Source organism: Castanea sativa, chromosome 6 (assembly GCF_040712315.1).
Source record: "Castanea sativa cultivar Marrone di Chiusa Pesio chromosome 6, ASM4071231v1".
NCBI classification, from domain to species: Eukaryota; Viridiplantae; Streptophyta; class Magnoliopsida; order Fagales; family Fagaceae; genus Castanea; species Castanea sativa.
Genome location: NC_134018.1, coordinates 4,059,193 through 4,077,542, shown reverse-complemented (window position 1 = coordinate 4,077,542; position 18,350 = coordinate 4,059,193). Strand labels below are relative to the sequence as shown.

The 18,350-nt window shown below is 33.8% G+C and overlaps 1 protein-coding gene across 1 annotated transcript; it reads left to right on the top strand.

The window, feature by feature from the left end:
• Positions 1-3,821: 3,821 nt before the first annotated feature.
• LOC142638831 (uncharacterized) lies at positions 3,822-4,928 on the top strand. The gene is made up of 2 exons (XM_075812892.1): positions 3,822-3,869; positions 3,990-4,928. Exons 1-2 carry the CDS (start codon positions 3,822-3,824, stop codon positions 4,926-4,928), a joined length of 987 nt encoding a protein of 328 aa, XP_075669007.1.
• Positions 4,929-18,350: the final 13,422 nt, after the last annotated feature.

The window sequence follows — 18,350 nt, the reverse complement described above, 5'->3', positions numbered from 1 at the left end:
CCTAAAATAAATATTTGAACCCCTTAACTTTAAATTTTTTTTAAGGTCGGCTGAAATAAGTTTGAATATGATCATAACAATATCTTAGACATTTTAATCATACAAAAAAAAAATACTCAACAACAAACCAATTTGATCTAAAATCTGGAAAAACAAATTAATATACCCAACAACAAAAGTAAAAATTTGTTAATTTTAAACTTTAGAAAAGGCTCATGTAGATCTTAACAAATTTAAAATAAATATATGAAACATCATAGAAAGCAATTGTAAAAAATTATGTTATTTCAGTTTTTGTTTTTGTTGTGCTATCAATATATTTAATTTCTCTTTTGTTTTAAATTTTGCATAATTTATGTTTATTATTGACCACCCTAAACAATAATCCTAGAGCCGCCACTAATGAAAGTTTCATCAAAGCCTCAATGGTAGACGCGGTATTATCTTTACCGTCACATGGCTTAGTGTCCGTTCATAAAGAAAATAATAATAATAATAATAATAATGTTAGTGTCACACATAGGAGTGGTTTGAGCGCTTAGGGGTAAAAGACAAAAATTGAAGATGTGAGGTGCCGAGGATCCAGAAGCCCGAGGACCCGAGGACGGGAAGGCTGACACATAGCAAGTAAGATGATATAAAAGAATAGGGAAATTCACCTGACGATTCTCGAAGATGAGATGGCATGGACACTGGTGACGTAAGGGACGTATTGCACATATCTAAAGGTGGCAGTGTAACCTAGGAGATTGCATTGAATGACTGGCACCAACCTTTCTGGCCGCATTAATGAGAAGATACCAGATTTGCCCGTTGCATTAATGAAGATATGACCTGAACAGTGTATAACGTAGAGTTGGAGTTTTGTTCTGTTACCGACAGACAGGTGTCGGGAGGAAAAACTTGATAGATGGCAAGGTGTAAGGTTGAGATGATAGGAGCGAATTATATAAATAGGGGCTGAAAGAGATGGAGGGGGACTTTTGGTTGTTGGACCCTCTCTACCAAATATATTGTATAAGGACCTTTGATCAGGAAACTAGCAGTAGGAGTTTTAACGAGTTTGTGAATTTTTAGGTCCTTACAGAAGACATTTTATACATTTCAATTTAATTTTTTTTAAATTAAATATTACTTAAACTTTATTCTCTTGTTTTAGATGCAAAATTACTAATTAAGATAAATCACTTTTTTATTTATAGAAAAATCTAAACAAAAAATTCAACAGAATTTTTTACATATGTTGTGGCAAATTGATAATGGTAAGTAAAAATGTGATGTTAGTTATGGATTTAAATGAAAACTAATACAAGTTTATTAACTCAACTGTTGTGAAATTTTTTGTGTATTGCTCTTTTTTTCTTTTTTAAGAAATATAATTTTCACAATATTTTCACAACAAATCTTAGGCATTAAGTTGTTACTAGTTCTAATTTAAACTCATCACTTAAATTACTTTTTTGTCCACCAATAATAGCCAGTAACAACCTGCCACTTCAAATTTGTTATAAAAGTGTTGTGAAAAATGTTGTGGGCATAGCATTTCTCTCTTTCTTTTTTTCTTATTTTTCATTTGATAAAATAATATTATTTTATTTGTTGGCTAATATTTTAACTTAATTAATATTATTATAATGAAAGAAATAACCTTATTGGTTAAAATTTAAGGGCTTTCTTTTTACTTGGAGGCCTTTGACGACCGCCTCATTTGCCTATACTATAAAACCGGCCCTAGTCACACACAAATGCATATACTTTGCCACAATTATCTTACGTGACATAGTTACATGAACTCATTATTTTATATCTATTACTTACATTTTGTCACATGCAAAATGTAATATGTGTTTGTGTGTGGGGCTCGCAATATTGATTATAGAATTGGCATTGTTTATGTTAGTTTTGGTTGGTCAATCTAAACAGACTACTTTGAGTCTTCTTTTTTTTTTTTTCAAATGACCATTGTGTCATAGTCACACATCCATAGGGGTTTACAACATATTATTAAACAATTTTCTCATAACAGTCTTACAAAATTATGCGAGTGAAAAGACTAAAAACACGTGCACAATTATTGGTTCCCACCTATACATATGTTCACTTGGTCATTTTTCATCCAATAACATTGACTCCCACCTATACAAAATTGACTCTCCCACCAAAAATATTTGCTTTTGAACCTAAACATTATTCACAACAAATTTTGGGTGTTAAGTTATTACTAATTCTAATTTGAAGTCACCACTAAAATTACATTTTTGCCCACTAATAACAGTCAATAACAACCTGATACTTAAGATTTGTTGTGAAAAATGTTATGAACGTAGCATTTCTCTCTCTATTTTTCTTGTTTTCCATTTTATAAAAAAATATTATTTTATTTATTGGCTAATATTTGGATTTAATTAATACTATTATAATAAAAGAAGTAACCTTATTGGTAAAAATTTGGGAGCATTTTTCTACTCAAGGCTTGAATGGTACCGATGGTATTATCTTTACCATTAGTCACTTAGAGCATTAATATTGGTGGTGCTAAAAAGCAATATTGCTATTCTTAGCACCACCAAATACAAATTTATGACTACATTAGTGTAACCAAAACCAAATAATTTGGCATAGGTAAAAAAAATATTAATAAATTGTGTGTTCACACTAATTTATATTAAATATATTATTTTATTTATGTGTTCACATTGCTTTTTAGTAAATATATTATTTTATTATAGTTAATATATTATTTTATTGTGTTGAAAACTAAAATAGAACCACTGATATTGAGTGTTTTATAAAGTGAGAAAATAAGATAGATAAATAAAATAGCTTTTTGTGGAGTCATATTGCTAAATTTATGGCGCCACCAGTATGGATGCTCTTACAAGCTTAGTCTCAATGAGTCTACACCAGATAATTTTTTTTTACTAACCCATTATTTTATAGATATTTAGCTATTACTTACTATTTGTCACGTGAAAAGTGTCACGTTTGTTTCTGTGTGGGACTAGCAATATTGATTATAGAATTGACAAGCATATTCATTTTACACTTTAAAGAAAAAAAACGATGGAGCCTGAGTTTCAGCAAGCTAACCAACGTTCTAGTGAGGAAGATGCAGAGCTTGAGAAGAGTGTGAGGAATGACAAAGAAAACTTGTAGAGAAACCCTTTATGCCAACCTGTTCCCAGGTTAGCTATAAGAACAGTCTGGTGGGCGACATCCCTGGTGCCTACGCACAAGCATTTCGGTTTGACAGGGAGAAAGAGGCTGAGGTAGAATCAAACACAGAGGTTGATGACCTAGTGGAGAGTATGGTGGATGTGAAACTTTCTAAAGAGACCAAGTCTCGAATCAGAGCTCCTTGGACTAAGCAATCGATAGTAAAAGTGTACGGCAAAACTATGGGATACAGTTACCTCACTTTCAAAATCAATACCTTATGGAAGCCTGCAGCCAAGATGGATTGTGTTGATCTTAGAATGGATTTTTTCCTAATTAAGTTTAGTGAAAGTTCAAACTACGACAAAGTGCTTCAAGGTGGCCCCTGGTTTATTGGGGAGCACTTTCTAGCAATTAAACCACGGAAACCATATTTTAAAGCTTTTGAAGCTTCGTTCTCATTAGTGGCTGTTTGGATCAAATTTTCAGAGCTTCCTATTGAATTCTACAGTGCTCAGAGAAATTGGCTCATCTATTGGACCTGTTCTGAGAATTGATTTTTACACTGCATCGGGTTCAAGAGCAAGCTATGCACATTTGTGTGTCCAAATTGATCTCTCCAAACCTTTAATCAACTTGGTCAAAGTGGGACGTCTAAGGCAGAAATGTTTGTACTGGGTGCCACAGAACAAGAGATTCATGCCACTATAAAGGTATGCAATTCTGATTTTACTTGGCTTATTTCTTCTGTCTATGCGAGTCCTCATTTAGCTAAAAGAAAAATTTTATAGGCTAATTTGTCTCAAGTAGCTCTTTTACATAATCTTCACTAGTTATTCCTTGGTGACTTTAATGAAATTCTTTGCGAAAATGATAAACTTGGGGGTAGGCAAATGAATCTTAATAGAGCATTGGATTTTAAATCTTGCTTGGATGATTGTAATTTCCTGGACCTAGGTTTCTCTGGACCTAAGTTCACTTGGTTAAATCGTAGACAAATATCTGACCTTATTTTAGAGCGCATTGATAGATGCTTTGCAAACCCTGCTTGGAGAACTCTTTACCTCGAAGCCTCAGTGACCTATTTGCCTAGGGATTTTCCTGATCATTGCCTTGTTCTCCTAGAATTAACTAGACCCCCTCCCACGGCAACTGAAAAGCCCTTTAGGTTTCACACCATGTGGATGCACCACCCAGATTTTCCTAATGTTGTAAGAAAAACTTGGGAGCCTAATCCTAACCTCCAAACAGCTGTTAAGAGCTTTGTGGACAATGCTAAACAGTGGAACAAATCGGTCTTTGGAAATATTTTTGCCCGGAAGAAAAGGGTGTTAGCTAGGCTTAATGAGGCCCAAAAAGCTCTTTCTAATGGCCCTAATTGTTTCTTGATCCATTTGGAGAGAAGCCTCATTGAAGAGTATAATTTAATAATGCAGCAAGAGGAGGAATATTGGGCCTTAAAGTATCGTCTTAATTGGGCTACTTATGATGACTCTAACACCTCCTTCTTTCATGTATCCACGTTGGTCAAGAGGCATAGGAACAAGATTAGGATGTTAAAAAATTTTGTTGGGAGTGGATTACCAATGAAGAGGGGATCAAAAACTACATACTCTCGGGCTTTAAAGAGATTTTCCAAACGGAGTTTTAAACTTCCCCCTTTGATTCAGGGGTCCACTATTTTAGTTGCAGCTCCCTTACTGAGGAAGAGGGGTCCATTTTGGATGCCCCTGTCTTGGAAGAAGAAATTAGGCAAGGCCTTTGGGCTTTAAAGCCTATTAAAGCCCCTTGACCTAATGGTTTACATGCGAGGGTTTTCCAATATTTTTGGAACAATGTTAAAAAAATCTATTTGTATGGAAGTTTTAAATATTTTTTATTCAAGGGTGATCCCAGACTTTCTTAATGCGACCTTGATCTCTCTTATCCCGAAATGCTCTAGCCCAGAAAGCTTGAATAACTTTAGATCAATTAGTCTATGCAACTCCATCTATAAGGTGGTTACAAAAATCATTGTTGGGTGCATTAGACCCTTCTTGGATAAACTTATCTCCCCAAATTAAACTACCTTTGTCCCGGGAAGAAGGGGTTTGGACAATGTTGTTGTTGCACAAAAACTTATTCATTCTCTTGATAAAAAGAAGTGTAGAGTGGGCTTTATGGCTATCATGGTTGACCTTGTTAAGACATATGATCATCTTGAATGGTCATTCATCCACAACATCCTCAAAGCATTTTGTTTTCCTAATGAGATGATTAAGTTGATTATGAGTTGTGTGTCTTCTACAACTATCTCTATTCTCATAAATGGAGGCAAGTCAAGCTCCTTTAAACCCACAAGAGGGATACGTCAAGGTGACCCACTTTCTCTGTATTTTTTCATTCTTTGCATGGAGGATCTTGGATTCCTCATCAATGTAAGTTGTAGGATGAAAGACTGGATCCCTCTAAAAGCTTCTAGGCAAAATTTGGGAATCTCACACCTTTTCTTCGCAGATGACCTAATGCTTTTTGCCAAAGCTAATAAGGCAAGGGCTAAATCCATTAAAAAGGTGCTAAGTAAATTCTGCAAGGAATCCAGGCAGCTAATTAGTGCTGAAAAGTCACGCACTTATTTCTCACCTAATGTCCCTCCAAACATTAGAGAGGATATCTGTGATGTGCTTGATATTGCTGAAACCTCAAACTAGGAAAGTACTTGGGTTTCCCCCTAAATCACAAAGGAGTAGCTTGGAATAGGTACAACTTTCTTGTGGAGAGAGCAATCTCAAAGCTCTCGAGGTGGAAATCTAAATTCCTATCATTTGCTATAAGAACGGTTCTTATCAATTCTGTCATGGCTACGATCCCAAATCATGTCATGCAAGGGGTAGCTTTATTGAGCCATTTATGTGAAAAACTTGATAAGGTCAATAGAGATTTCCTTTGGGGCTCATCTACGGAAAGAAGGAAGCTTCACCTTATGAGTTGGAGCAAAATAATCATGCCTAAGGATAAGGGGGGGGCTCGACATTCAGGCAGCAAGGGCCAAAAACATTGCCTTGCTTTCCAAGCTTAATTGGATACTCTATCAAGACAAAGATTCAATGTAGGCAAAGGTTCTATTGAGTAAATACTGCTCTCAGCATCCCCAGGAACTCTTTAGACCTTGATAAGCTTCCTTGCTCCTCTAACTGGGCTGCAATTAAAATGGGGTTTCCAATCTTTAAGCAAGGCATGCGATGGAATGTGGGAAATAAGTCGAATATGAGTTCTTGGGAGAGTAATTGGGTTAAGGGCAATGCTATGAGAGAGCTGATTGAAGGCCCTCTTGCCCAACATGAGAAAACTCAGACTATTTCTAAAATCCATCAAAACGGGTATTGGAATTTAGATAAAATGTCCTTCAATCTTCCTAAGGTGGTTGTTGATAGAATCCAAGCCATACCTACCCAATCTTTTTGTGAGAGGGAGGATACTTTGATGTGGAAGTTTTCCGCCGATGGAGAATTCAATATGGCTTCAACCTACCTCTTGGCTATTACTGATCAACCTAAACCTCCCTCATTCTCGAGTTGCTAGGTTTGGGGCGTGGATACATTTCCAAAAATAAGACACTTCTTTGGTTGTGCAACCATGCTAGCATACCAACCAGGCGAGTGATTAAAAATAAGGGAATTAATTGTACTGTGCTGTGCCCCTTATGCAATGCGCAGGAGGAGTCTATCATACATACTCTCAAAGACTGCCCATTTGCGAGGAAATTTTGGTTGAGCATTGGAGTGCCTCAAGCTTTAGCTGATTTTCTAAGTCTTGACCTGTTGGATTGGCTTAAGACAAACTGCTTGTGCAACAGCCATATTCAGGCCAATGGTCTTCCTTCGTGCTCAATATTTCGCTGTTTGGTGGTTATGGAAGCATAGAAATAAAGTTGTTTTTGAAAACTCCCTAGCCAACCTGAAGTTGTATCTCTCGTGTATCCAGGTTATGAGAGAGTACTTTTATTGTGTGAGCAAAACTCAAAGAACCAAGCGCAATATAGCTATTCAAGTGCGCTGGTTTAAATCACCCCTTAACTGGTTTAAATTAAATTCTGATGGAGCTGCTATTGGAAATCCTGGCAAGGTGGGTGGGGGCGGTCTAATACGAGATCATTAAGGGAAGTGGGTCAAATGATACATGAGGCATATCGGGTTTGCTTCCAGTATCATAGCAGAATTTTGGGCGTTGAAGGATGGCTTGCTGCTAGCATCCCAGCTCGGCATCTCACAACTTCTTGTTGAGTTGGATGCAAAAACTGTGGTCAATATGCTACACTCTTCCAAGCCTTACAATAAGTCCTTTTCTTTTCTGCTTAATGATTGCAGGTGTGGGGAGTAAAAGGACACAAGCAGGTATTTGGGCATTGGGGCTCTAACAAGGAGTGACAATCTGTTCTTGATTAAAAGTCTGTTAATACTGCAAATCGGCTCATACGCCGAGGGTCCGAGGATACATCTAAGGGTGAGTTTCTCCTCGGATAGACCCAGGAGGACTCGGAGACTCGCTAGAATGATCAAGACAGAGTTCCAGAAAGACTGTTGGTTAAAGGGGGGATCCCTGTACCATCTAGAGGCACCAGTGTTAGAGAAATATCTTAGGAAAAGGCTGCTACCTCCACATTAAAGACCCTGCACCCACCTCCCAGGCCGCATTAATGGGAAAGTGACCCTTGAACAGTAGAATTGAACCTTCTGGTTACTATTTAAAACACTTGAAGAAGGTGGTGTCAGAGAGGAAAAGGAAGATTTGGGCAACACATGTATAAAGCACCAAGAGAAGAAGTATTTAAAGGGAGTATAGGCCAAAGAAGAGGGAGATCGATCAGTTACGAAGAAATAAACTAAGCATTGTAACCTTCAAGAAAGAAAGAGAAATAATACAGAAATTGTCCTCGGCTTATGTCTGAGGAGGCTCCTTTGAAATAATCATTTACTATTCGCCAGTATTTTTACATCTTAGCCGGGTTATTAAGTTTCCAGTATCTCTAAACTAGATTTCATACCCACACTCTACAAATTTCATTGTTTAAGGCTCATTGGGCCTGAGCCCACGATTGTCTTTGGGTCCAGGTGCAATTGTGCACTTACAGCAGGTTCCTCCTTCGCCAATTTCAGCAAGTCAAGACCAGCCATGTCTTTCGAGAAGCGAATAGATGTGTGGATTATCTTGCCAAAGGAGGCTGTACCCTTGTTGGGGATTTTGTTGTTTTAGACACTCCTGTATCGGAAGAACTATGTATTATTTTAGATTCTGATGCTTCTAGTTTGTACTCCTTAAGGCTTTCAACCAGCACTTCGCCTTTTATGGCTAGTTAATTCTAATGCAGTCTCCTCCTTTAACCAAAAAAAGATTATAGTATTGACATTGTTTATGTTAGTTTTGGTTGGTCAGTCTAAACAGATTACTTTGAGTCTTCTTCTTTCTTCTTCAAATGAGTAATGGCCATCGTTATCATAGTCTCACATCCATAAGGATTTACACCATGTTATTAAATAATATCAATGAGTCTACACCAAACAATTTTTTTTTACTAACCCATTATTTTATAGATATTTAGCTATTACTTACCGTTTGTCACATGCAAAGTGTAGCATCGTAGCGTGTTTGTGTGTGGGGCTAGCAATATTGATTATAGAATTGGCAATACTGATTATAGAATTGACATTGTTTATGTTAGTTTTGGTGGGTCAGTCTAAATAGATTACTTTGAGTCTTCTTCTTTCTTTTTCAAAAGAGTATTGACCATCGTTATCGTAGTCTCACATCCATAAGGGTTTACACCATGTTATTAAACAATATCTCACAAGAGTCTTACAAAATTATGTGAGTCAAAACACGTGCACAATTATTGATTCCCTCCTATACATCTGTTCGCTTGCTCATTTTCCCACCTATAAAAAAATTGACTCCTACACTACATTTGACCCTAAGTATGAGAAGTGCAATGAGTGGCATATCTTAATTCCATTATGATATAATTAGCATAGGTAGGTGTTCAAGGGGTCGAGTTCGGTTGATGAGCATCGATTTATCACCCGATAATATGAGCATATCGAGTTGAAAAATGAGCCACTTTGTAGTTTGTACCCTCTCATATGAGCATATTGGGACTTTGTTACATGTTGGTTTCAGTGGTGTTGATTTGGCAAGTCAATACAAACGATAAGGGGAAAAAGTTAAGGAAGAGGTGGATTGCCAAATCAATTGAAGCCCACATGCTGTGATATGATATCCCTACAAAGGGATTACAAAGAGATAGTTTTTTGGTAATTATAATTCTTTAATCTATCCAAGCTCAGTCGAGTATTAAAAGTTATATCTTAATAATCTAATTTAATTTTGAACAAGTGTCTAGCTCAAGTTCAATACAAAAAACAATATTATACGTTAAAGATTGGATATAGTAAAACTGTCTAAAATTTTTTATTCATTCACAAATCATTGAATTTTTATCACAAATGGACTAATTAAATCATCAATGAACTACAAATAATAATTTGATATCATGTGAACTTACTCACAAACTTATACAATTCAATCTCATATCTTTATAAATATATTTTTAAGCAAAAGTACACGTATAAAACTATAATAAAATTAAACTCAATAGTTAAATCGATCTTCATGCTCACAAGTTTGTTCACAAACACATTTTTATATTTAAGATTTTGCTCGTTTAATAGTTCAGTTTTGGTCTTCATGTACCCAAAATCCAAAGTACACATACGAGGGGATACGAACAAATTAATTTACCATTATATCCTAACTTCTAATATGCAAAGCAAGAACAATAATGAATTTGAGCAACATTCTTAACAACCCCTTTTGTGATAAGCCGATAAGTCAAATAATACAATTTTTTCCCCTCTACAACTAAGGCTATGTGGTGCGTAATAAAAGTAATATTAATAATAATCTCATGTAAAATGATATTATATTAATCACAACAATAAACAGAAATTCATTGTATCTAGCATTGTTGCCCCTTTTATTAGCCGCAATAACAACAATAAACTGAAATTCGGTTTTTTTTTTTTTTTTTTGTGTCTGAATAATAAACTGAAATTCGTTGTGTGTAGCATTGTTGCCCCTTTTATTTCTAACTTTTTTTGATGGCATCATATCAAATTGCTAAATGAGAAGACCCCAATCATTTTTTTTTTTTATTCGCTGAGCAAGCATGACCTCAATAACTGAGTTCATCCTATTATTAGCTTTATACGTCATGTAAGGATGTAACGAGGATAGTGCTTGCTTTCTAATGTGATAGATCTTTTTCACTCCAAAAAAATGTGATAGATCTTTTTCACTCCAAAAAAATGTGATAGATCTTTTTCACTCAAAAAGAAAAAGGAAAAAGTAATATATCTTTTCCCATAAAATAAAATAGAAAAAAGAAATGAAAAAGAGATTCTTAGAGGGCGTTTGAATACCCGTCCACGTCCAAGTTTTGCTTTTTTTTTTTCTTTTCTTTTTTTTCAACACGTGTTTGTTACTGTTCATTGGTCATGAACAGTGATTTTAGTCCAATGAACAGTAACTTTTGGAATGAACAGTGATTTTTACCCATTTAAAATTTATTTTGCTACAGTGTTTTCAATTTTCAGCAATAAGTTCTATCCAAACGAACCCTTAGTAAAAGGGAGTTGCACGTGGATTCAAGGATATAGAACTAGGAAGTTTGAATAATTACTTGTATAATTTGTTTGACATTAACTTTAACAAAATGCGATGGATTTGAGTTTCGAAGATTTTTTATTTTTCCCCATCAAAGTACATGAATTTTAGCTTGCTTATACAGTTACACCTAATCATTTCAAATACGCTCAGATGCTCAAAACCACACATGGATTTAATCAATAAAACTTAAATTTAAAAAAAAAAAAAATGACAGGTTATTACGGATTATTAGTAGTATAATTTTAGTGGCAGATTTAAATTATAATCAATAATAACTAATATTATATTATCTATTATAAAAATACTATAATATTTCTCTTATTTTCAAATCAATATTTTTCTTGAAATCAACTCCTAATGTGACACTTGTGCTTCAAACTATAACCACCACTAATTACTTTGCAGACTTTGCTCATGGTTTTGATTTCCAAGGCATTAGTCATGATGTAATTGTAACAGGGATTTGTCAACCTCCGTGTTTGAAAGCCTTCACCCAAAATTGCCTTTAGTCCTGTAGATAGTTTGAAACTTTGAATAACGATGAATTCTTGTTTGTCGTTAGTGAATCTAAAGAAGATAAAAACTGTCAATGTCAATCATCTAAGAAGTATGAGTTCACAGAGTAATCAATTGTGAATCTGTGATGATTAAAAAGCCAGGTTGGTTTACATGCATATTTTGACTCACACAGCTTCAATTTGAAACGTATCAAAAGGTGGTACATAGTATGTAGTCCAATGTTGGTCTTGACTCTTGAGGGCAAAGTCCATTAAAAGTAGTCGAATATAAACAACGGACAAGAGTAATGAGACAAGGATCTTTTTATCCTAGTTTGATTAAACCCCAGTTTTGTTTCTCACCAGCAAACATAAAACAATAAAAGTCCTCTCTATATGCCAAACTATAGTCAAAGTTAGAACTTAGAACTGCTATATATTCCCACTAATTTTAGATTTTTTTTTTTGTAAAAAAAAAAAAAATCTATAGTACATCACTTGCTCGAGCTTCTCATTGCACAATGCCACATTATCCATTTGAGTGGCTTGAATCATGATTGATTGTTTTAGGTCAAAGTAGTGAAGATGCTAAAGTTTGTACAATTGTGATTGAATGATGAAGATTGAACATCACAACGAATTTCTAGAAATAGTAAAAGCTAGGCACTAGTTTGGATAATTTTAACCTAAAGTCATCATTAGTAAAAGTATAAAATCATAGTATTAGGGTGTGTATGCGTAAGTATTACGTTTGATTTTTGTGTAAATTCACCTATGAGCAATGCATCCAAACACCCCCCCCCTCCCCACCATAGCAAATACAAACAGGCTTTATAGGTTTGGGTCAGTTGCAAATTAACTTCATGTACTATCAATTTTGTAGTATGACCTTCTCAGCTTTAAGAATTGTCCAAATTGATCTTTCCATCTTAATTCCATCTACTGCTAATGGGAGTAATTTTATCGGAATCAGAATATCATGAAATAGTATTAGCTGATCATAAGGAGGTTTTGGCCCCCATCAAGTCTTCTTTAATGGCCTGTTTGGATGTTTAAAAAAAGAGGGGGAGTAGAGTAGAGGAAATGGGAGTAATTCAATTACCTTGTTTGTGAGTTTTTTAAGGAAGGAGGGGGAGGGGTTTGAAGGAGTTTCAACTACCTCCAACCCCTCATTTTTAATTCCCCCAAATTGGAGAGATTTGGAAGGAGAGTAGAGCACATAAAATTATTAATAAAGTAAATTACCTAATTTACCCTTATTATATTTATAAAATTACAATGTTAAAAACAAGGAAAATGACTAATTACTCCCTTCCCCCTTACTAATTATAAAAATATCCAAACAAGGTGGAGAGTAATCATTCTCCTCTACTCTCCTCTCCACTACTCCCCTCCCCTCTACTCCCCTCTACTCTCCTCCCTCTCTAAACTCCCAAACAGGTCATAAGGACTTAGAAATGTATTGTTTGTGAGAATGAGAGATTGAATAAAGATATTAAATTCACTTATGAGCAATGCATCCAAACACCCCCTCTCCAACAAAAAAAAAAAAACAAATACAAAAAGGCTCTATAGGTTTGGGTCAGTTGCAAGTTGAACTCATGTACTATCAATTTTGTAGTATCAACTTTTGAGTTTTGAGTTTTAAGAATCGTCCAAATTGATCCTTCCATCTTAATTCACCCTACTGCTAATAGGAGTAATTTTATCGGAATCAGAAGACCATGAAATTGTATTAGCTGATCATAAAGAGGTTTTGGGCCCCATCAAGTCTTCCTTAAGGACTTAGAAATGTATTATTCGTGAGAATGAGAAATTGAATGAAGATAATTCCCTCCATCACATTAATAAGTAAAAGAAAAAAGAAAGAGTGACTCTGAGCCTATTAGTGGGACCATAGAACTGGACATTGACATCTATATCTATATTTATATATTATTAAAAGTTGAAATGTAGTGTTTAATATCGTTGTGCTCACGTTGAACCACATCAACGTCCACATTATTATCTTTTTTCTTTCCATTTTATTATAATTTTTTAAATATTTTTTTATTTCATATTTACACTTCTCTAACATTTTTTCCTCTCCTACCTTTTTATCTCTCCACTACTTCTCCAACCTTTCTCCTTCTCTCACCTTCTCATCTCCCCACTACCCACTACCCTCTATATTAATATCACTTTTCATCTTTCTCTTCATCTTTCGTTATTTTTGTCTCTTCTTATTCACACACTCTTACTATAAATTTGTCACTTTTTCTTTCATTCTATGCATAGTTTTCCCTTACAATAAAAAAAAGGTCTCTCTCTCTCTATCTCTCTCTCTCTCTCTCTCTCTCTCACACACACACACAAATTTTGGGTGGATTTTTATTTTTTATTTTTCTTGCATCTTTGCTTTAGGTTGATAGTATTTTATATTCTTTAATCTACTTTAGGTTAATACGATTCAATTTTGTTTTTTTTTTATAATTGTTGTGGTTTTTTTTTTCTCTCTTTGATTGTTAAATCTTATCCTATTGCGTTATAAAATATTAAATATAGCATATAAAAATATAATATTGTTCTACTACATAACATGATTTGGATAATTTAATTTGGTAGTTTTTTAATTTGATAACATGATTTTTATAGTGCTCAATTTAGATGTTAAACTATGAGACTTTAATAATTTTTGTTTATTTTATAATCCTTTGTGGTGGAAAAAATACTCTTAATAATTATATTAGAAGTACTCTATAATGCCATTTATTTAGAGAAAAGCAAAGGTTGGCTAAACAAAAATTATTGGATGAGAGAAAAATTTTATCTTTCACAATTTTACTTTAATTATTATTATTTTATAACAATGCATATATGGAAATTTAATTCTTATATTTTGCTAATAATTATTTATTCGATAACATGTTTTGGGTGAACAAAATTACAATTTCTGCAAAGAAAATAATCTTAGTATACTATAAACAACAAATTGTTTTCCTAATTGGTTCAATTAATCATATTTAAGTTTTATTAATTTTTTTAGTTACTTTTTCAGTGTTTTGGATTGTAGGCAAAAAAAATGAGTTTGAGAAAGTTTGTTGAAAACTAAAAGAATAATTTTCAAATTTTGTATTCTTTTTAATGATACACAAAATGTTATAAATAACTTTTATTAAAAAATAAATATTTTTGTTAACTTGCCTTTTGAATTCCTAAGAAAAATTGTATTTTTTTCATTTTAGTACGACAACAATTATTAAATTTATGATTGTTCCTATATTACATTATGATTATTCTTATAATAAATAAAAATATAATTACAAAATACATTACTCTTTATTAAATTAGTTTAAATTTTATAAAAAAAATTTAATAAAACCATCATAAAAATAATTATCATGCGTAACGCGTGGGTTCACGGCTAGTTATATATAAGAGACAAGTGCTTAGAAAGGCAAAGAGTCTATATCACGTCCAAATATTGGGGTTGGTATCCAAACCCCCTTCTACGGCATGAAAATTTGAAGCCTAAATTGTCATTGGCTTGGATTCCCAAAGACAATTCACACTGTTCAACGAGGAGAAAGTATATCATGTTTCTTGTTCAGCGAGGGAGAAATGTCTCCCAAGTCAAGTCTCTTATTGAAACTTGATTTGACATTTGTGAAAAGTATATCATATTTCTCATTAAGCGAGGGAGAAAGGTCCCCCAAGTCAAGTCTCTTATTGAAACTTGATGTGACATTTGTGGTTTTGAAAATTGGGATGAGACATGGCCTTGGAGTTTCAAGAATTGAATTAGGGTGGAGGCAGTTTAGCTCTATTGTGGTAGGATAATCTTAAGTCTTAACCTTAAGGTTATGAGGAAAGCATATTCCCATGAATTCAGATGGGATTTTCTTATGGAAGTTGCATGGGTATTTGAGGATATTAGTTTGATTTGTGAAAGTTTTTATTTTGTGTCCTTTGTTATTTTGCTTTTACAATTTAATCAAGCTGCTTTTTCTCTTATTAGTGATGCAAAAGAAAATGAGAAAATCATTGTTTGACTAGAAAAATGCCCAGAATTTCTCTTTCTCATTGTATAACGTGATTTTAAATAAATAGCATCTATTATCATTTAATTTTTAAAAAAAACTATAATTACCAAAAAAGGGACAAATATATATTGTACACATTACCACTTTTTTTTTTTTTTTAGAAAGTACACATGACCACTTTATTGTGAAATAAAATCTTAAAAAAAAAAAAAATATATATATATATATATATATATATATATATATATATATATAAATTTAGGCGTCGACTTTGTCTTTGTTTTGTGGATCCCCCTTCTCTTTTGGACCAAAACATTGTGAGTTTTCTGGAAATGTTCTGTTTTTTGTCAAGCCCGTGGAAGACTTTATCTTTGTTTCGTGGATCTTCCTTCTCTCTTTTGGAGCAAAACAATTGTGACTTTTCTAGAAATGTTCTGTTTTTTGTCAAGGTTGTGGAAGAATGGGCGATGGTTGATTTGATATGCTTGGTTGGTGGAATTGTATATGGAGATTTTGTTTTTGTTGTCATAGTTTTTTTCTTTGTTCGAGATAAGTAATTTTTTGTAACCCTTAAAAAATTTTAGCTAGCAATAAAAAGATTCAAATGTAGGACATCCAAAATTTTGTAATGATTGATTCCATTGTTCCTTATGGGTAATTTTTCTATGATGCTAGTAGCATCTTAGCTTGTAATAAGAGGATTCAATTAATTGTAATAGGATTCAAAATTGTATTCATGTAATTTTTTATGTTTTCTTATTAATCAAATAGGTTTAGTCAAATGTAATTTTTTTAATTCAATTTAATTTTACGATTTTCATTTAGTCGAATGTGATTTTTTTCCAATTAATTAAATTTAAATTCAAAATTTATAAAACATTAAATTAAATTTTAAAATAAATATTTTATTTTGAAAGTGATGTGTATATATATTAATTAATTAAAGTGATCGCATGCACAACATGTGACCATTTTTTTATCATTTATAGTTAGTGAAATTGAGATAGAATGGTGAATTTGGACAATTCATAAACCTCAAAGGTCAATAATACAAAATTGATAGGAGATGAGTTAGTTTGCTAACTATTCCAAATCCTAGGAGATCTTTTTGCATTTTGGCACAAAATAAAAGAGTAACATGATGACAATCAATAACAGTCAAATATTATTTTATTTTTGTATCCAAGTATCTTACTACTTTAATAGTGAAATTAGGGTTGATCAAGTTAATTGGTTTTGAGTAAAGTATCAACTGATTCAACCTGCCAAATCCAATCAAGCCAATCACATTGGGTTTGACCAAGAACATCTGGGTTGTGTTGACCAATCCAATAAAGTTATAATTAGCAATTGAATGAATCTATCAATGTTGTGACCTAGGGTGACATTGATGTTAGCAAGCTTATGGAGATCTTAAGAAATCTGTTGGATTTAGTGGAGATCTTAGATTGGGGGCCACAATGCCATAATGGGAGGGTAAGGGACAACAAGAAATAAAATGGGAACAAGGAAAAGAATGATGCCATGGTGAAGAGCGATGAGATAAGATACTAGACACAGAATAATTTTTAGATACTCTTGGAGCATAGAGATCTAAAGGTCATTATCGTATTTGGAAGAAATTGTAAGATCTTCATCAAAGCTCATGTAGATTGGGGGCCATGACGCCGTAATGGAAGGTTAAGGGACAACAAGAAATAAAATGGGAACAAGGAAAGGAATGATGCCATGTTGATGACCAATGAGGTAAGGTATTAGACACAGTAATTTTTAGATACTCCTGGAGCACGAAGAATGGTGTTCTCTCTTCAAGCCAATCACATTGGGTTTGACCAAGAACATCTGGGTTGTGTTGACCAATCCAATAAAGTTATAATTAGCAATTGAATGAATCTATCAATACTGTGACCTAGGGTGACATTGATGTTAGCAAGCTTATGGAGATCTTAAGAAATCTGTTGGATTTAGTGGAGATCTTAGATTGGGGGCCACAATGCCATAATGGGAGGGTAAGGGACAACAAGAAATAAAATGGGAACAAGGAAAAGAATGATGCCATGGTGAAGAGCGATGAGATAAGATACTAGACACAGAATAATTTTTAGATACTCTTGGAGCATAGAGATCTAAAGGTCATTATCGTATTTGGAAGAAATTGTAAGATCTTCATCAAAGCTCATGTAGATTGGGGGCCATGACGCCGTAATGGAAGGTTAAGGGACAACAAGAAATAAAATGGGAACAAGGAAAGGAATGATGCCATGTTGATGACCAATGAGGTAAGGTATTAGACACAGTAATTTTTAGATACTCCTGGAGCACGAAGAATGGTGTTCTCTCTTCAAGCCAATCACATTGGGTTTGACCAAGAACATCTGGGTTGTGTTGACCAAGAACATCTGGGTTGTGTTGACCAATCCAATAAAGTTATAATTAGCAATTGAATGAATCTATCAATGCTGTGACCTAGGGTGACATTGATGTTAGCAAGCTAATGGAGATCTTAAGAAATCTGTTGGATTTAGTGGAGATCTTAGATTGGGGGCCACAATGCCATAATGGGAGGGTAAGGGACAACAAGAAATAAAATGGGAACAAGGAAAAGAATGATGCCATGGTGAAGAGCGATAAGATAAGATACTAGACACAGAGTAATTTTTAGATACTCTTGGAGCATAGAGATCTAAAGGTCATTATCGTATTTGGAAGAAATTGTAAAATCTTCATCAAAGCTCATGTAAATTGGGGGCCACGACGCCGTAATGGAAGGTTAAGGGACAACAAGAAATAAAATGGGAACAAGGAAAGGAATGATGCCATGTTGATGACCAATGAGGTAAGGTATTAGACACAGTAATTTTTAGATACTCCTGGAGTACGAAGAATGGTGTTCTCTCTTCTCATATGCATGGTGACATTCATTCATTAAATTCATAAAATATATTTATGAGCTAGTAAATGTGTATTTTTCATT

What these genes read in the sequence shown, in the direction of transcription:
- LOC142638831 (XM_075812892.1), top strand. Translation starts at nt 3,822, where the DNA reads ATGTTTGTACTGGGTGCCACAGAACAAGAGATTCATGCCACTATAAAG. An exon ending in AGATTCATGCCACTATAAAG is followed by an intron (nt 3,870 to 3,989) that starts GTATGCAATTCT and finishes AATCTTCACTAG; the next exon opens with TTATTCCTTGGTGACTTTAA.